Source organism: Netta rufina (genome assembly GCF_964035555.1).
Source record: "Netta rufina genome assembly, chromosome: W".
Classification (NCBI taxonomy): domain Eukaryota; kingdom Metazoa; phylum Chordata; class Aves; order Anseriformes; family Anatidae; genus Netta; species Netta rufina.
In genome coordinates this window covers 1427260-1443705 of record NC_140139.1, presented here as the reverse complement: position 1 = coordinate 1443705, position 16446 = coordinate 1427260, and the positions used below count along the sequence as shown (strand labels likewise).

At 41.4% G+C, this 16446-nt stretch overlaps 1 protein-coding gene across 1 annotated transcript in view; it reads left to right on the top strand.

Annotated features, from left to right (window-relative positions):
• Positions 1 to 16446, top strand: part of DCC (DCC netrin 1 receptor) — a gene marked incomplete at both ends in the record, with an annotated part of 357065 nt that overhangs the window by 305244 nt on the left and 35375 nt on the right. Inside the window, 5 exons of the mRNA XM_084304310.1 lie at positions 203 to 298; positions 4061 to 4299; positions 7908 to 8046; positions 10031 to 10138; positions 12828 to 13022. Coding sequence (XP_084160436.1) covers positions 203 to 298; positions 4061 to 4299; positions 7908 to 8046; positions 10031 to 10138; positions 12828 to 13022 — 777 coding nt within the window. The remainder of the gene's footprint in view (positions 1 to 202; positions 299 to 4060; positions 4300 to 7907; positions 8047 to 10030; positions 10139 to 12827; positions 13023 to 16446) is intronic.

Below are 16446 nucleotides of genomic sequence, written 5' to 3'. Positions count from 1 at the left end.
ATAAAAAGTGGTAAAATGGCAATTTCTGAGCTGTTTCTGACCGGCACACTCACTGCGGATCCCATCTTTCTCTTGCACAGACGTTGGCTTAACTTTGTTGTCTTTTTTTCTTCTTTTTCAGGAAAGCGCTCGTCCGTCCTGCCTGCCAGGCCTGACTTTAACAGCGTGTGTTTTGTTTTGCCTTATCTGTTTTCTCCTGCAGAGCCGAGCTCCCACTACGTGATCTCCTTGAAGGCCTTTAACAACGCCGGCGAAGGAGTGCCTCTGTACGAAAGTGCCACCACCAGGTCGATGACAGGTGAGTCGGGAAATGCCCTCGATCTCCTCCGCAGCAAATTCCGCAATAGGCAAAACGATTTGGGGCAAGGCAATGGGAAAAAAAAAGAGCTCTGCGACCTCCAAATCCCTGCTAGAATAAATCAGCTTCGTTTTCTTCTTTATCGTAATGACACGGACAGAATGAATAATTTACCCTTCCCAGAAATTGGCTTTATATTTTTAATGGGATGCTCACAAGTGCTTGCTCTTTGGTACGGTTTGGCCTGGGAGAAGCATGACTCCCAAAGCTTTTGGAAATGGAGAGATAGGGGTTGCTGTGCTGAATTCAGCCCAGATGGAATTGCTTTTGTTTCCTTCCTCCTTAAAGTAGTTCAAGTGAAAATGAATTAGTTAAAAAACAACGCAAAACAAGCACATTCCTATCATGCACGTTTACAGAAGCAGACAAAGGGGTTAGAAAAGGTGAAGATGCTGATTTACAGGACAGGACAAGGCTCACAGAAGGAATTTCCCAGCAGTATCTGAGCAGAGTGCTTTTAGGCAGCTCTATTCACAATTACGATGTTGGGACAATAACAAAATTACAGGAGCAGAACTGTTTTGTACAACTTCTGGACTGCCTCGTGGGTTTTATCCACAGGGAAAAAAAAAATAATAATAATAATTAAAAGAACAGAATCGAGGAAAAAAAAAAAAAAAGTGTTTTTCCTCTGGATTGACACCGTCATTTGGTGTTTTTTTTTTCTCGTGGCCCACCCATGGTGTTCAGAGCTGCCTGGAAGGGGAGCTGTGTCACTGAGAGCAACCCGGTCACTGACGCTGGCGTGGGTGTGCCGCGAGGAAGAAAGAACCCAAATGGCTGCTCGGTGGCTCTGCAAGGAAAAACGGCTTCCAGCATGCAGTTTTGTGAAGTATTCCCATAAGAAATCTTGGAAAGTCAGCAAGAAAAAAAAAAAAAAAGAAAAAAAAAAAAAAAAAGAGATTCATTATAAAATCGAGGGTAACCATAAAAATGACTTTGATATAGTAAGTGTCAGGGAGCTTCTGGCTCAAAATTATTAATTTCACTTCTTGTCTGGAATCTACAGAGGTCATTCTTGCTGAGCATGCCAACAACATGTGTCTTGTAACATCTTCTTTCCAGTGAGTTTGCCTCGGGGTCCACGGAGACTTTAATTTTTAAGTTTTCTCGTTCCTTGTCTGACTCCATTTACAAACGACCCATCTGGCCTGTGGGGTTTGATTTCATGCGTGCGCGTAACCTCTTGTAAATTCAAGGATATCCAGGTGTAAAAAAGGTAATTCAGGCTTGGGTTATCTGCGATGATCCTCTTTGAGGAGCTTTTCTCATCACTGGGCACATATCTGAGCCTCCTGCTGGGCAGATAAAACCCCTGGGAGCCTGGGCGACTTGTGGAAGAGCATCTCAAAAAGTTTTGCTTCCAGCAAAGCAGGAAAGCACAGGAGGGTGCAAGCAAGAACCAAGACCCCGTGTGTTCGCGTGGCCACTTAGCATGCGTGCACATACCTCAGGGTCTGCCCGACTTACGTAACGTGTAATATTCACAAATCAAATCTGCAAAGAGAGGGAGAAAAACTATTTTCCGTCCAGAGATTGCAATTTCCAAATGACAGATGTCCGTGCGTAAATACAAGCGAATGAAACTTCGGTGGAAAAGGGGGGAAGTATTTAGGGACCTATTTTCAGCCCCCAGTGGATTACAGATATTTCCCTCCTCCTCAGGTCAGTGATGACATGTTTCAACAACCAAATTATTTTGATTGAGTCTGACCATTTATTTTGCTAAAGCCAGCCTCTTTTCATAATCTCCTCTACAACAGCCCTTAAGTTTTCAGTATCGAGCGGAGAAAGGAAGTGCAGTATTTGCTAAAATAGGAACTCGGCACCAGTCACGTTAACTTCCATCATGAAAATAAAAACACAACATGGGAACAAAAACTGCTCACCTTACAAAATTTACAGGCACTTCCTTTGGAAAACTTCAAGTCAGACAAAGAAACTGTTCGCTTTCAGCCTTAGAGAAGCTCAATTCACTGAGACTGGACAAAAAAAATAATAAATTTAAAAAAAAAAAGGTTCAGCTGCCCATTTCTGCCCTCGTGGAACATGGGCTTGGGGTTTGGATCACACAACACCAGATTGTTTCATTTCCTTCAGTGCCTGCTTCTTATCAAGAAGCTTTTGATGAAAGAAGCTACAAAAGCAGCAGGTTGAACTAATGGCTTATCATACATTTTAAACATCCTTGTCTCCTCTGTTTTTCCTTCCAAAGGCTGTGGCATCCCGAAGTTGTGAATAATAAATTACAAAATCATAAAACACAAGTGATCAAAGGGTGTCAGGAGCTGGAAACGCACATGGAGCAGACAAACTGTAGCAATTGTCAGGGAGGAAATACTAAGAGTCACTTATACTTTGATTAATTAATTAGCACATTATTCTTAGGAGAAAAAAAAAAAATCCAGCCTTTTTTTTTGTGAGCTGTGTTTTACCCACTGCCGTTTGAAATGATATTTAGAAAAATCACGGCTGTTAAATAATGAAGCATACAGTTGAAAAAGAAAGGCCTGAAGTTGTCCACAGGTGCTTAAACCTGGCACTTGGACAAGGATGAACACGTTTAGGCTGAGGAGATGTGGTCTGTAGCTCCTGTGGGAGCCCCAGAAGAAAGATGTTGGCATTTTTACAGCGGTAAGTCTTGTTTGCATCAAGGGGCGATGCCATAAGCACAAGGAGGGAGGGTGCTGAGCTGCTGCTGTCTGTCCTCAATGGCTGGAGTATGGAGACAGCAGCTGGGGTGGATAAATGCATCTTTTTCAAAGAAGACTCGTACTCACGTGTCTCATTGCTGAGATGAATTCTTCCTTCCTCCTGAAACGGAGCCCAGGTGAAGCCAGGAGCAGGAGAATCATCAGAGCCAAACCGAGGGCTGAACTTTTGGAAAGGAAATAAGCAACGGCCTCTCTAATTTAATCATCCAGAATATGATAATCCATGCCACGCTGTTAGGTCATGCCCAGGATGCTCACTCTCATGCTCCTCAAAGGCTACACAATCACAGGTACATGGAAGAAGAAATCTACTTGAAGATAACTCACATATCCATACCTAGAAGCACACATTTTTATGCTGGCGGTATTAAACCAACAACTCCAAGCTCTTCGCTTCAGCAGTGGAATTAGGATGTTCCGTTTTGCCTAAGAAACGTTGAACCAACATAGACCACGTTCCCTTCCAGAGCCTAACACAACAAAAGAGCCTGAAAGAGGCAGCCAAGGAGGAAAAACATAGGTAACTCCTACGCACGTGAGGTGAAGTCGTGTGTATAAATCAGGTTTGTAGACGACACTCCGCTTTGGAGGTGTTTCCAAGAACGTATCGTAACATGATTCAATTTTTTAAGAAAAATGTAAATCAGTGGGAAAAAAAGAGGCTGCTCGTTGTCTTAATCTCATGTGAAGAAAACACAGCGTGCGTGGAAGTACTTAAACAAATGGTGAAAAATTGCTGTTGCCGCTGGTTTTGTGAGAGTAATGAAACTGAAACGTTGCTGCTGCGTTTTCATTTTGCTTTAATGCTTCTCTTTCTGTTCCCCTCATGTTCCTCCTCCTCATTAATGCCATGCATTTAACCCATCGTGCTGTGTGCCCCTTGGTGGCTTGTTTGTGTTTTGTTTCGTTTTATTTTATTTTATCTTTTTCCGTTTGACTTACCTATCCATTTATTTTGGAATGCTCATTTGGTGATGTATGGACCCAGACCCCATCGATCCATTAGAAGTTGATTTTTATCCTTTGCTTGATGATTTCCCCACGTCAGTCCCAGATATCTCCACCCCCATGCTCCCACCAGTAGGTGTGCAGGCTGTTGCGCTGACCCACGACGCGGTGAGGGTCATCTGGGCAGACAACTCTGTCCCGAAGAACCAAAAGACGACGGAGGTCCGCTTCTACACGGTCCGATGGAGAACCAGCTACTCTACAAATGCTAAATACAAGGTGAAGTTTCAGCGCGTTACCAATTCGGGAACTGTTTCATCCGTTCGCATTTTATTTGCAGAGCCGTGGAATCGTTTTTTTACGAGCTTTCCTCAACCAAGATTCCCCTTTCAATCAGCAGGAGATTTGCATGAGTAACTACTGCTTGCTCAAAACCCGCGGATTTAGGTGGATGAAAATAGCATACATTAATTCTACGTGATAATTGATGAGAGTTATGATCTTGAATCTTTACCGACCAGGTATAAATTAGCCGTAGGTGTGATAGCACGGTGAATATGAAAAAATACCAATTGCGATACCTCCCACCCTGTATGGCAATTCCACCCATATCCCTAAACACCAAAACTGGAGATTTCTTTACAGGAAAACTTCTCGGTCTGAACGGATACGGCAGCAGCAGAGGTATGCTACTTTCTGTACGAGGATTTATTTCCCAGTCCTAATGAAAACACCACCAAAAGGGGTGCAGTTTAGCAAAGAGAAACAGAGACACCGGGAATGGAAAGCAATAAGCACAGACTTTAGGTTGTTCTGTTTGCTCGCTTTTCCTTTCCACACACTATTGTCAGCTTATATATTGCACCTCGTATAACATCCACCTTCCCCATAATAAGCGTGTCCTTCCTCCCATGCCCTACTATAATGGTTGTCTCCTCTTGCTTAGAGGATCATTTTGATCCATAGCGAGTTTACTACGAATATATTTTCATACTGCAAGTGGATGCCCCATTTTTTACTGCTGTGTCCTACCAAAAGCAACCACACGTAAGTTGTTTTTATTAGGACTGTAGAACGGGTGATGTTCTGTACAGCTCTGAGGCTCCTCCAATTATTGCCTGAATTATTTGTCCAAATACCGGCTGGCTTTTCCAAAATCCCAAGGATGGCTCTCTGCGTTGGTTCAGGGTACATACACAACTCGTGGACTCCAATCTCAAGATCTTTCTCGGATAACTTTTAGAAAAAGTAGGAATGATAGTAAAAAAAATATATAAAAATACCTTCATACCTTCATACCTTCAATCCCTTTTCTGAGTGGGATTTCTGTTGGCTGAGGGAAAACTCAGGGCAGCTGTTTTCTCGCTGCAGGGACTGGCCTATGCAAAGCTTTTAAATCTTTGCAAGGCTTTTAAAGCTTTGCAAGGCAAAGCTTTGTAAAAGCTTTGCCCATCTTTGCAAGGATCTGCCCGTGCCATCGTGGTACATCTACTGCCATACTTCTGGCAACCTCAGGTGCTGGCATAATGATGAGACCCGCTTATAACCATCATTTTGTGGGCTCATGTGGTCGTAACAAATGACAAATTCAGGGCCAGGCTGACTCCCTTTTTCCAGTTCAATCACCCCCAAGCATAAACAATAAAAAATCTTGCAGAAGGTCTGCTCGCTCAGAAATAGCCACGTTTTTCAAGGAAACGAGATAAAGCCCATTATGTTCTTTGAAAACAGTGGGGAAACCTTCCTTTTTTTTTCAAAGGGCTTCAGATCAGGCTCACAAAAAGATCCCATTTGCCGATGTGTTGGTACTGAATATGCAATTCTTTTCAAACTTGCCCATTAAAAGCTTCCGTCGCTTCAAAAATGTGTACCAAATGTAATATAAAGAAGGTTTTAACCTTTTCCATTGAAATTTATAAATTGTAACTTTGCCCTGCCAACTTTACTTTGTACAAACCATCCCAAAAAGGCAGAGCATGGAATTGCTGAGGCACTTTTTCCAGTTATACTGCCTTCATCTCAATATGATATTAAGTTCAGAGGAGTACCGAAATGCTAATAGTTAGCACCGAGTGAAATATCCAAAGAAAAACTCTCAGCTGGAGACAAATAACTTTCTTTTCCCAAAAAAAGAACCCAACATGGCTGTGTTCCAGTAAAGATTATTTTGTCCAGCAATGGGTTCAACTCCTACAGTTTTCTCTGTGTGATTTTTTCCTGGTCGTGTTTACTGTCAGAGCACTTTTGTGGTGTTAGTTATCAGAATTAGTTACCCTCAGTGATGCTGAACAGCATTTTATGTCATAAATCGCTTCTTCCAAAATCTTCTCTGGAAGGGGAAATTATTCTTCCCTTTATTGAAATCCAGCTTTTAGCTGAAGAATAATTTTTGTAAAGTCTAGCAGCTCGATTTTGCCATCTTTGGCAAGTAGCTGAGTAGTTTGGCTAAGTAGTTTTTGATTGTATTAGTACAGTCTTTGCTTCAGCAGGTCTTATAGAAGGGGATTCTCTGCTGGATTAAGCCCTTCCTCCGAAGAAGTTGCAAAACTGCTGATTTCCAAGGACTGGGGATTTTAATTGAGTATGACGATGATAAAATCTGGTATTGCAATTAGTCTTCCTATTAAGTAGCATGCAAAACATCTGGCAGAGCACATGTGCTAAAACAGCCTGCCATGCAGGCATACGTAGGGCGTTCCTCAATGTCTCTGCAAAGTAAATTTTTTCCCACTTTCCCCTTAAATATTAGTACTTTATTCTGCAGCACGCTGGAAACTCGACGCAGCATCGTTAGCGAAGGTCAATTTATTTTGGAAACATCCCATTTGGTGATTAGCAGCAGAATGCCGTTGCTGAGGTCTGCCAGCAAGATCAGCTGCTGCTCAGATGTGAGCAGCAAGGCGGTTTTCTGATGCAAAGGCATTCCTAGGTTGTCTTAATCAGTAAACTTGAGGTCCATAGGTGTATAAACATCTAAAAGCATGCACCTGTAACTCACTGTACTGTAAATTGTTGACGCTCGAGGACTGCACACCAGGCTCTGGAGCTTGAAAGACGTGGGAATTGATTTTCTTCAGTTGCCACCGTATGTCCTATAATATTCTCCTCACTTGTCTCCTTTGATACCGGTGCAGTTTGGCTCAAATTGGTCCTTACTGCATGCTGAGGGATAAAGCTAAATCGATCAGGTATAAATGAACAATATAATATTCACATCGACATCAACGTTTAGTTGTTCAGAACATATCACAGTGAGGCAGGCCAGTCATATCTTTCAAATACAATCTAATGCATGAAAATACTGTATCTAACCAAACAAAAGTGTGTTTTCTGAATGTAAAAATTAATCTTTATGCAAGGGTCCTCTTGATATATTATAAATACGCGTTCCCCACGGTACCTGGGAACCCTTAGTCAGGTTCATTCAAGTGGTAAAAATGCTTTCGGAGCCTCCACTACAAATCAGCAGATATTAAAAAACTTTTTTTTCTTCTTTCTTTTTCGGAAGGAACACATCAAAGAGGCTGGAAATGAACATTTAAGTCGTGGAAATGTTCCTATTTTTTTCCTCATATGGGCACAGATGAAGGACACTGCGTTAGCTTTCAATTTGCATTTGAAAAAAAAAAAAAAACGCATTGCAAATTGCTTTGTCTGGGAAAAGAAAGAGAGAAAGCATCACAATAATTTATTTAACTGCTTAAATTATAGGCAGAAAGTTTAGTATCATATTTATGGTCCTAAAAATACTCCCATTAAGGTATGCAGCAGCAACAGAGCTATTTTGCTTGGAAAAAAAAAAAAAAAATCCATTGTAATTTGTGTTTTGCTTAGCTACCAGCAATGAGAGTTGCTTTAAAGACGTCGTTTGCTCCGTCTCTTTGCAGTCAGCAGATACGACAGCCCTGAGTCACACCGTCATCGGCCTGAAGCCTAACACCATGTACGAGTTCTCTGTCATGGTCACCAAAGGGCGGCGGTCCAGCACCTGGAGCATGACTGCCCACGCCACCACCTATGAAGCAGGTACGGCAGGAGCTCCTGAAAGGGGTTTCAATTTTTTTTCATTTATACGCCTTCAAAAGCCCTGTTCAAGTTCAGTGTACCTACAAAATTCACTGCATTTCTTCATTTTTTTTTCATGGGTAGCAAAGCAGAGCAGCCATTCCACTGCGTGACTCGGTGTCGTTGCAAGAAGTTCAGATGATAGTACCTGTGTCTAATATTTTGCCCCATAATACAAAGATTATCTGTGACTTTTATGATTTAAAACAGTTTCCACTTTTCAAAGAAACCTAAGATCAGGTGAGAACAAGTTTGGAACACTCTGTTATTCTTAGATAATAAATTTACCCCTTTAAAATTTTGATTTAGGAAGTTCTTCATGACTTTGTCTCAAGTTTACGAGTTCCCACCTTGTCCTTTTAGTAAAAAGGGCTCAAAGACTGCTTCTATCTAACACAGGACCTTCTTGATTCAAGAGTTAAATGGCTGTGTTATAACTAAGCAATCAGAGGGCCATTCAGAATGCAATTTTTTCCTTAGGTTGAGTAGTGGTCTTCAACACACTCTAGGTACCGATATAAACCAGCTTCTACCAGCAGCCACCAAATGAAGTCTGCTGGTAAATATTGATCTGGCTTTTGGTTTTTGGTGTGGTTTTTGTGTGTGTGTGTGTGTTTTCTTTTTTTTTTTTAATGAAAACCACAGTACACGCCAGTTAATTAACAAAGGGAAAATCAGAGGGAATATATGTGTCCTTAGATTTTCCCATGTGATCGCAATGCAATTATCTGAGCTTGATGGAGCGGCTCTGTTAATTAAGGGCATCCTGCACTGCTGATCTTTATTGCCTATTTTGTACCCATGCCGCATGTTGAATTTCCTGTAATGATATTAAAGAATGTACATATCAGCATCGATACAGAATCCACTAGAGATTACTACCACAGGCTATAGAGAATTGCTATGCCCATAATTCAAAAGCAACTCTCAGAGCCAAGATCCATCCCCAGCTCTGCCTACACAAGTCTTGCTGATGCGAGGGGTGTTAATGAGTGCTAAGGGAAACATCTAAAGCTTTGATTTTTCTCATGATATCTTCTGTTCACAATCTGCTGAAAGCAGAGCTCAGCTTCAGCCACTCAAAGGGACTCACGTGGCGAAAACCAGAATGGAAAACCTATGCTATGGGAGGAGGCTTTAAGAACAAGCTTTACTAGTTTAACCTCCTAAATGACAAAAAGCCTGAAAAGGGAAAGAATTAGCCCATGAAAGCATGTCAAGGAAGTTAATACCAGAGAAAGGAAAACAGTATTTAAGAGAAAGACGTTGTTTCCACACAGGTTGATGGATGCATTTAGGGAGAAATAGAATCATTTATATGGAGAATATTGCAGAACAAACATAGCAAAAGTAAAGAGAAGGAAAATTTTGCTTTGAAAATCAAATGAGGCTAGTTTACAGAAAAGGTTGTTTCTTGCAAATTCCCTGGCATAGCAAGGTGGTCCAAGATGTTTCTTCTAGTCCTCTGTTTTTAAATTGCAGACCCTGTGTTCCCGTCTGCGAGCCAAATTCCCTTTAAATACAACACAACCCTCTTAGAACATAATAGTATTAATGATAGAAATTGTAATATTAATAATAAATATTAGTAATAATAATCATGGTGACAATAATAATGCAGTCTTCTTTAGTGATGAGGGAGCTTGCATCATGCTGGGCATTGCATCGGTTTAAGAGACCTCTCTAAGAGCTGTGATCTAGATCTAAGATCTATGGCTTGTCTACTTCATGGTGAGAAAGACTCTTCCAGCAAACAACAGGTGATCAGTCACCTGCTTAATAATTTATCAATGACAGCAATTTTTTTTTTTCCAATGGATGTATTTCTTAGTTGGTTTTGGATCTCGATTTTGAAAAATTCGACCGATGCAAACGTTGTGAGACCATCTGCTCAGTGTTCATTATTTTCATTCCATTGCTTTCATTTTTTTTTCATTCTTTTCAGCTCCAACCTCTGCACCCAAGGACTTGACAGTCATTACACGGGAAGGGAAGCCCCGAGCCGTCATTGTCAGCTGGCAGCCACCATTAGAAGCCAATGGGAAAATTACTGGTACACATTTGCATTACCCTCTACTCTCCTTTTTCTTTTACTGTTATGATTGTATGTTGCTTTCACTCCCCTATTTTTAGTAGAAACATCTGTTTTTTTCCCAGAATCCTATCTGATCTGATATTGTTTTCTCTTACTTTTATCAGCCAACTTGGTCTAGGAGTCGAGGCAACGTTAGAGACACTGCAAGATCACTTGCAGGATGTAAATATTCATTTAAATGCTAAGAACAGTGATTTAAGTTAAAAATGCAGCCCTCTCAGCAAAGGTTTTGTGGTACATGCTGCTCAGTGATAATTAGAAATGACTAATAATAAGTACTTTGTTTGGCAATAATGTGATACATAATATACCTAATGGTAGGTTGCTTGTTTCAGCACACAATGGGAGAATTTATTGGTAGATATTTCACTTTACAATAACAATTTAAGGCGATGATGATCAGGAAAAAAAAATTACTTAATATTGACTGACAAGAACTGAACTTAATGGATGCTTCGCAGTGACAGATTTTATTTTCCAAAATGTTGCGTATAACCTTAGTGCCTAATTAAGACATCCATTAGAAGCCTTTAACGTTAATTTAGGGTGAAAAATACAGTAGAGTTCTATCTGAGATTTTGCATTTAAATGATCACTTTAGGCTGTTAATAGACATCTCAGAGGCATATAATTATTGGGAGAAATATTGTTCAACTACAAAAATGTGCACATTATGGCCTCATTACCACAAACAATCGGTTTACACCAGCTCTAGAACGTATTTTCACGTGGAGGAAAGTGTGTGTTACTACCAATAACCCAGCTACACACTCCTGAAGCACTGAGAAATATAAACGTAAGAGCGAGAAGGCTTCGGCACGATGCCCTGTGTGAGCAATTAGATGTGAGGAGCACTGGGTCAGATTTTCACCAGTTGTAACTCAGCAGGGCTTCCTTGGCATCAGAGGAGGGTGAGTTACACCAGGGAAGCATCCCACTTTATATTACCAATAAAATCAGGATCTATTTCTCTTCGGACGTTGCCAAGCAATACGGATTCTCAGGTTAGACTCGCGTAGCTGTGTATAATTTCAGCCTCCATATTATTATTATCATCTTATAATTTCAGCCTCCATTATCCAAAGTTTATCGGCTGTGACCGTGTCTGAAGGGAGGATGTTTTGAGGAAATGGCTCTGTTTACATTAACCCAGTTCGGTCCTTAGAGAGGATAACTGATGATTCTGCTGGACAACACGCGAGTGCTAACGGTCCTGAATCCCCACTGGCTAAAAGACAAAGATAATAAATAAAGAAAAAGCTTTCCTGACTTTTAAATTGTGAAATGGTTTGGTCATAGCAACTTTTGTGGAGTTTTTCCATCAAAAGCAGTGTTCAGACCTGAGAGTAGCTGGGGTCCCTCGATGTCCAAGCACAGGTTTCTTTCTTGTAGTGCTTGGTTGAAGAACGACTCTCATAAAGATTTTTTACAGCATCTGTGCCTAAGTTTTTCGTAGACTTTTCAAGCAGAGGAAACAGCTCCTTGCAGAGAGTAGAAATGTCTAACAGCCATGCCTTCATCCCTAGAAATGTTTGAGCTATATTTTTGCGTTAATTTGAGAAACTTGGCTATTATATCAAAGCAAATACCATGATCAGTGAAACTGCTTAGTAACCACAAACTACAAGTCTATAAATAATACCCCATGATGTAAACAAGCAAAGAAAAAAAAAATAGAAAAAAAAAAATACACAAAATATTATCGTTTCCATCCTGGTGCCATTTGTCCCTGACCAGCATAACCATTGCTGTGGGATGAGAGCTTCGAAAAGCATCTTTATTTCAGAAAAAATAAAATAGAGGAGTAGTGATGATAAACTTTACACCGTTTTTTAAGTAACTTTGGATCCCAAGCAACAAAATGAAGTCCAGAAGTCTCATCTGGGCTCTCTGCCTTCCAGAAGCTCACTCCTGTGGTGCTGATATATAAGACCAAAATCAGATCGTACCTCTTTGCATGCTACTAGAGTGCCATGGACAAAAGAGGGGAAAAGAAGGAAAAAAGAAAGAAAACAAAGATATTTATCTCCAGAATATCATTTGCCAAGAAGGTTCTTCCTACAAACTTCCGTTGTTTCCTAACACTGCTATTTCTACTCCCTAAATCCTAAAAATTTTAAGTTTTATTCAGTCCTAAGCAGTAATTGCAATGCCCCAGTCGCCCAAAGTCTGAGTTTGAGTTCTTCATTCTTTTCCCAAAAATACTTCCCCTAGATGTGCCAGGAAATATTACATGGCTTCCCGTGAGCACCCAGTACTTGATGTGCATCATTAAAGCCATTTCATTTTATTTCAGCACTGAAACCCTAAAGACTTACATTGTATGGTTTATGGCATTTATCAGACTGAATGGTGCACCTGTATTTGAGAAATGTGCTCATAACAGAGCCGTTTAGTGTGTGCTACCTATTTTTATATTTGTTCAACCCGTATCTCTTGCAGAGAATGCTGTAATTGTTGTTTTGGAGTAAAAATAGACAAATACGAATTAATTGTCACAGCCTCCTTTGAAGCTATTTTGATCAGACACCCACTGTTGCTGCTTTTAAAGAGAAAATAGTAGTTTTTAATCAATCTACATTTTCCACGGACGTTGCAGAGGAAGCACGTCGCTTGAAGCACTAACCAAGAGGCTGTTTTTTTTCAGCTTACATCCTCTTCTACACCCTGGACAAGAATGCTCCCATCGACGACTGGGTGATGGAGTCCATCAGCGGTGACCGGCTCACCCACCAGATCCTGGATCTCAGCCTGGACACCGTCTACTACTTCCGAATCCAAGCCCGCAACGCCAAGGGAGTGGGGCCCCTCTCTGATCCCGTTTTCTTCCGGACGCTGAAAGGTTTGGATCTATCTCATCCTGATATTAATGATAGCTCCGGTGTTCTTCTGGCTCCGTGGGAGCTTTGCAATTAATTCCACGGCAGCCAGAAGAACTCCTACTACTTGAAACTATTATTGAGAGATGAAAGCCAACCGCTGCATATGGTAGTTGACAAGAGTAAACCACATAATGAGTCAGTAACTGTAGTTTTAAATTCAATCAGCTTGGGGAGAGCGCTCTGACACCACCTAACTTCCAGCCATCAGTGGTAGAGCTAATTGGATGTGCCTGGATTTCTCCAGGGACCTACCTTTTCTTTTGGGATCCTCAGGTGACTGTAGGAGCTGGCAATGACTCACTCCTATCAACAGAGCAGTCTCACGCACGATTATAATTAAAAAATCTCAGCAAACTGAGGTGCAATCTGACTTCGCATGGGGAAAATTGTCCCAGATATTTTTCAGTGCCTGCTATTAACAGCAGAAATTACAGCTGGATCTCTCCCCGTTAGTGACCGGCAAAGCAGGGGCACCCAATTTTTTTGGCTGGTGCATGTTTTAACCGGGCCACTGTGTTTATGAGAGCAAAGGACTCGTACCCGGCTCAATTTTTAATTAGCACAGTGAGATATTCCTCTTCTGCCCTCCCTGCTGCCTAGCTGTGAAGGCCTGACATCATCTCCCCAGAAATGATTCGATATGAAGGTGTAAGCAACATTGCTGTGAGGGGGGAGCGGGATGTTTGCAGCAGCTCTGCTCCTTCTATTTTAACTGTCACTCACTGATTTGCACAAAGGTACGAAATTACTGCTGAAAAGAGGTATAATTAATGAAAAAGTCGAATGGCATAAACAGCAAACCTGTTCCAGGAAGGAAGCGTGGCGTGTGAGAGAGCACTTCAGCGATCTATCTGCGGGAGGAAATCCAGGGGTTTGCACATAAAAATAACATCTTGGCAGAAGGGAATTGGAAGTGGATTTAGGCTGGACCTGCAAAGTCAGGGTTAGAGGGAAACTCAGAATGAAAGCTGTACACAAAAGCCTGGGAATTAGCATTCAAGTTCAAACCTCTTTTTAATCAGTTATAAGTGACTTCATTTAACGCAGACTGTATAAAAGCTAAGCGAAATGACCGAACAAAAGGGGTGATGTGCAATCCCTCCATCGCTCCTTTTATTTTTATTTTTATTTTCCTGTTGGGCAAGAGCTCATATTCGAGTTCATCTTTCAGCAGCCCTTTATGTGAACAGCAAACTGCCTTTTCCTGCCGCCCCTGATGGAAGGAGGGGAACCTCCGTGTCCAGCGGGTGCCTGGCACTTCCCATGAAGGAGGGATTTGGATGAATGAGGCAGTGTCCTCGGCAGCCCTGGCAGAGAGCTTGCCCTTTCTGCTTCGCTGCTATCAGTGTCTATGAAGCGTGCTGCCGACCATTCAGGCCGGGAGTGAAAAGGCTCATACAACAGTTTTCATGAATTAGCACAAGTCAGAAAGAAAAAAAAAAAAAAAAAAAAGAAAAAATTGTACCAATTTGTTCGGAGCTTATCGCAGCCAGCCCAGGTTTGCAGGACTTCCTTGTCCAAGTCGTGTTTCCCTTTGAATGAATTACGGGTAAGATCGTGATTATTCATTCTCCACTGCCATGAAATGTGAAGAGATAGCACTTTGTGGGTGCTTCATCTCCATCAGGCGGATGGTGCCAACTTAATTTCATGCTCACGATTTGTGCCAAGCAGAAGGCTGTTAGGCTGAGTCGAGGCATCAAAATATAATAACCACAGACTAATGAGATATCAAAAGATATAGAGACTCGGATATCTAAGTAAACTGAAAGATTAATGTACTAGATAGCCCCTACTTTGTAATGTTTACACAAAGTACCATAAAACTCATTTGGGAAATGAATTCTGGATCAGACAGCATCAACAGATACCAAAAAGATGAATTTATACATTTGTTACATCTCGTAATTGCCTACAAGGACTATGTCTAATACCCTGCCATGAATATTTAATGATAACCACCCTAAACATGTCATGTTCAATAATATTCAGCTGTTTGTTTTTTTTTTTTTTGACAAATATATCTCTGCACTTGAGGTGAAAAGACTTTCTGAAGTCTTGAGCGCGTTCTGAATTATGCAGAAACGTTGGTTTCCTGCCCTTAATGATTATTAACAGAAGAGGTGTAGGCGCCATATGGTAATGTGTGCTCTGATGGCAAATATATGTCCTGATCAGAGAAAGTTTTAAGCCGTGAAGAACGAAAAAAGCATCAAAGAGCCACTAAGTCACCCACCGTCTGATTTCATATGTTATAACGTTCCTCCAAGGAAACCAGGCCATTGCCATGTAAGTATTTGTAGTGACTTCCCTTTACTAATGAAAACGTAGTGGGCTGTGAGAAATAGGTATGTTTAGTAGTAAATAACGCTCCCATGGAGCAATGAGTTTATGTTCTTCCACCTCGGCTCCACTGATGATAATACACAGGCAAATGGCAAATCCTTAGCATATGGAAATCGTCGTCACACCGTGAACTTCAATCAATCCGTGACAGTTTACATCACTCGAGGATCTGCTTTTTTATGCTCTGGCTGGCTAAATTTATCACTGCATGCATGAAGAGTCTGATGCAAACATTATAAGGAGCCTGGAAGATGGATAAAATGTGATGAAACACCCCACAGCTTTCTGACTAGGTGACTTGGGCCCAAACTTGAAGTCATTACTGGGATTTTTCTTACTCCTTCGTGAGAAAATACCTGGATAATTTCAATAAATATTATCCGCACATACACACGTCTGTGGCAGAGAACAGAGACTGTCTCGGTGTTACATTGCTTGATGGTGCATAAACGAATCATTTTCAGAAATTCGCTAAGTAGAAATAAGTAAACACAACCCGAAATTTCTTTGCCACTGCCCAATGAGATGTGATAGCTGCAGGGGGAATGAATGAACCCGTGGCAGGCAGAGAGGAGGGAGGATTTCTTCGGTCTTTCAACTAATTTGTCAGGTGAGTGTTCTCCTCTGTTGCAGAAACAAGGAAATCTTAGAGGCGCGCTTGCTGAGTGTAGGTGTGCTTTCTTCTGCTGAGCTGCACCTCTTCTGGATTCCGGCCAGCATTTACAAACAGGCTGAGCTGCTTTAATTAAAGAAAATGAAACAGCATTCTGCTTATCGGAATCACACGCAGCGTTGCTCCGATCCGCGTCCGCTGGCCAAGCTGCCTGTCAGTGCACCAATAAAATAAAATAAAATAAAAGTGAATAAAAACCTCGGTCGGATGTAAAGGGACAAATGGAAAGGGGGAGAGAGGGAGAAGGAGGGCACAGCCTGAGCTTCACACTCTCAGACGATCCCTTCATGCTAAGGTCAGGAAGGAAAATTTGATTCTTCTGCAAGGCACCAGGTTAAGCCTTGCCGCTGTACCATGTGTGCCGG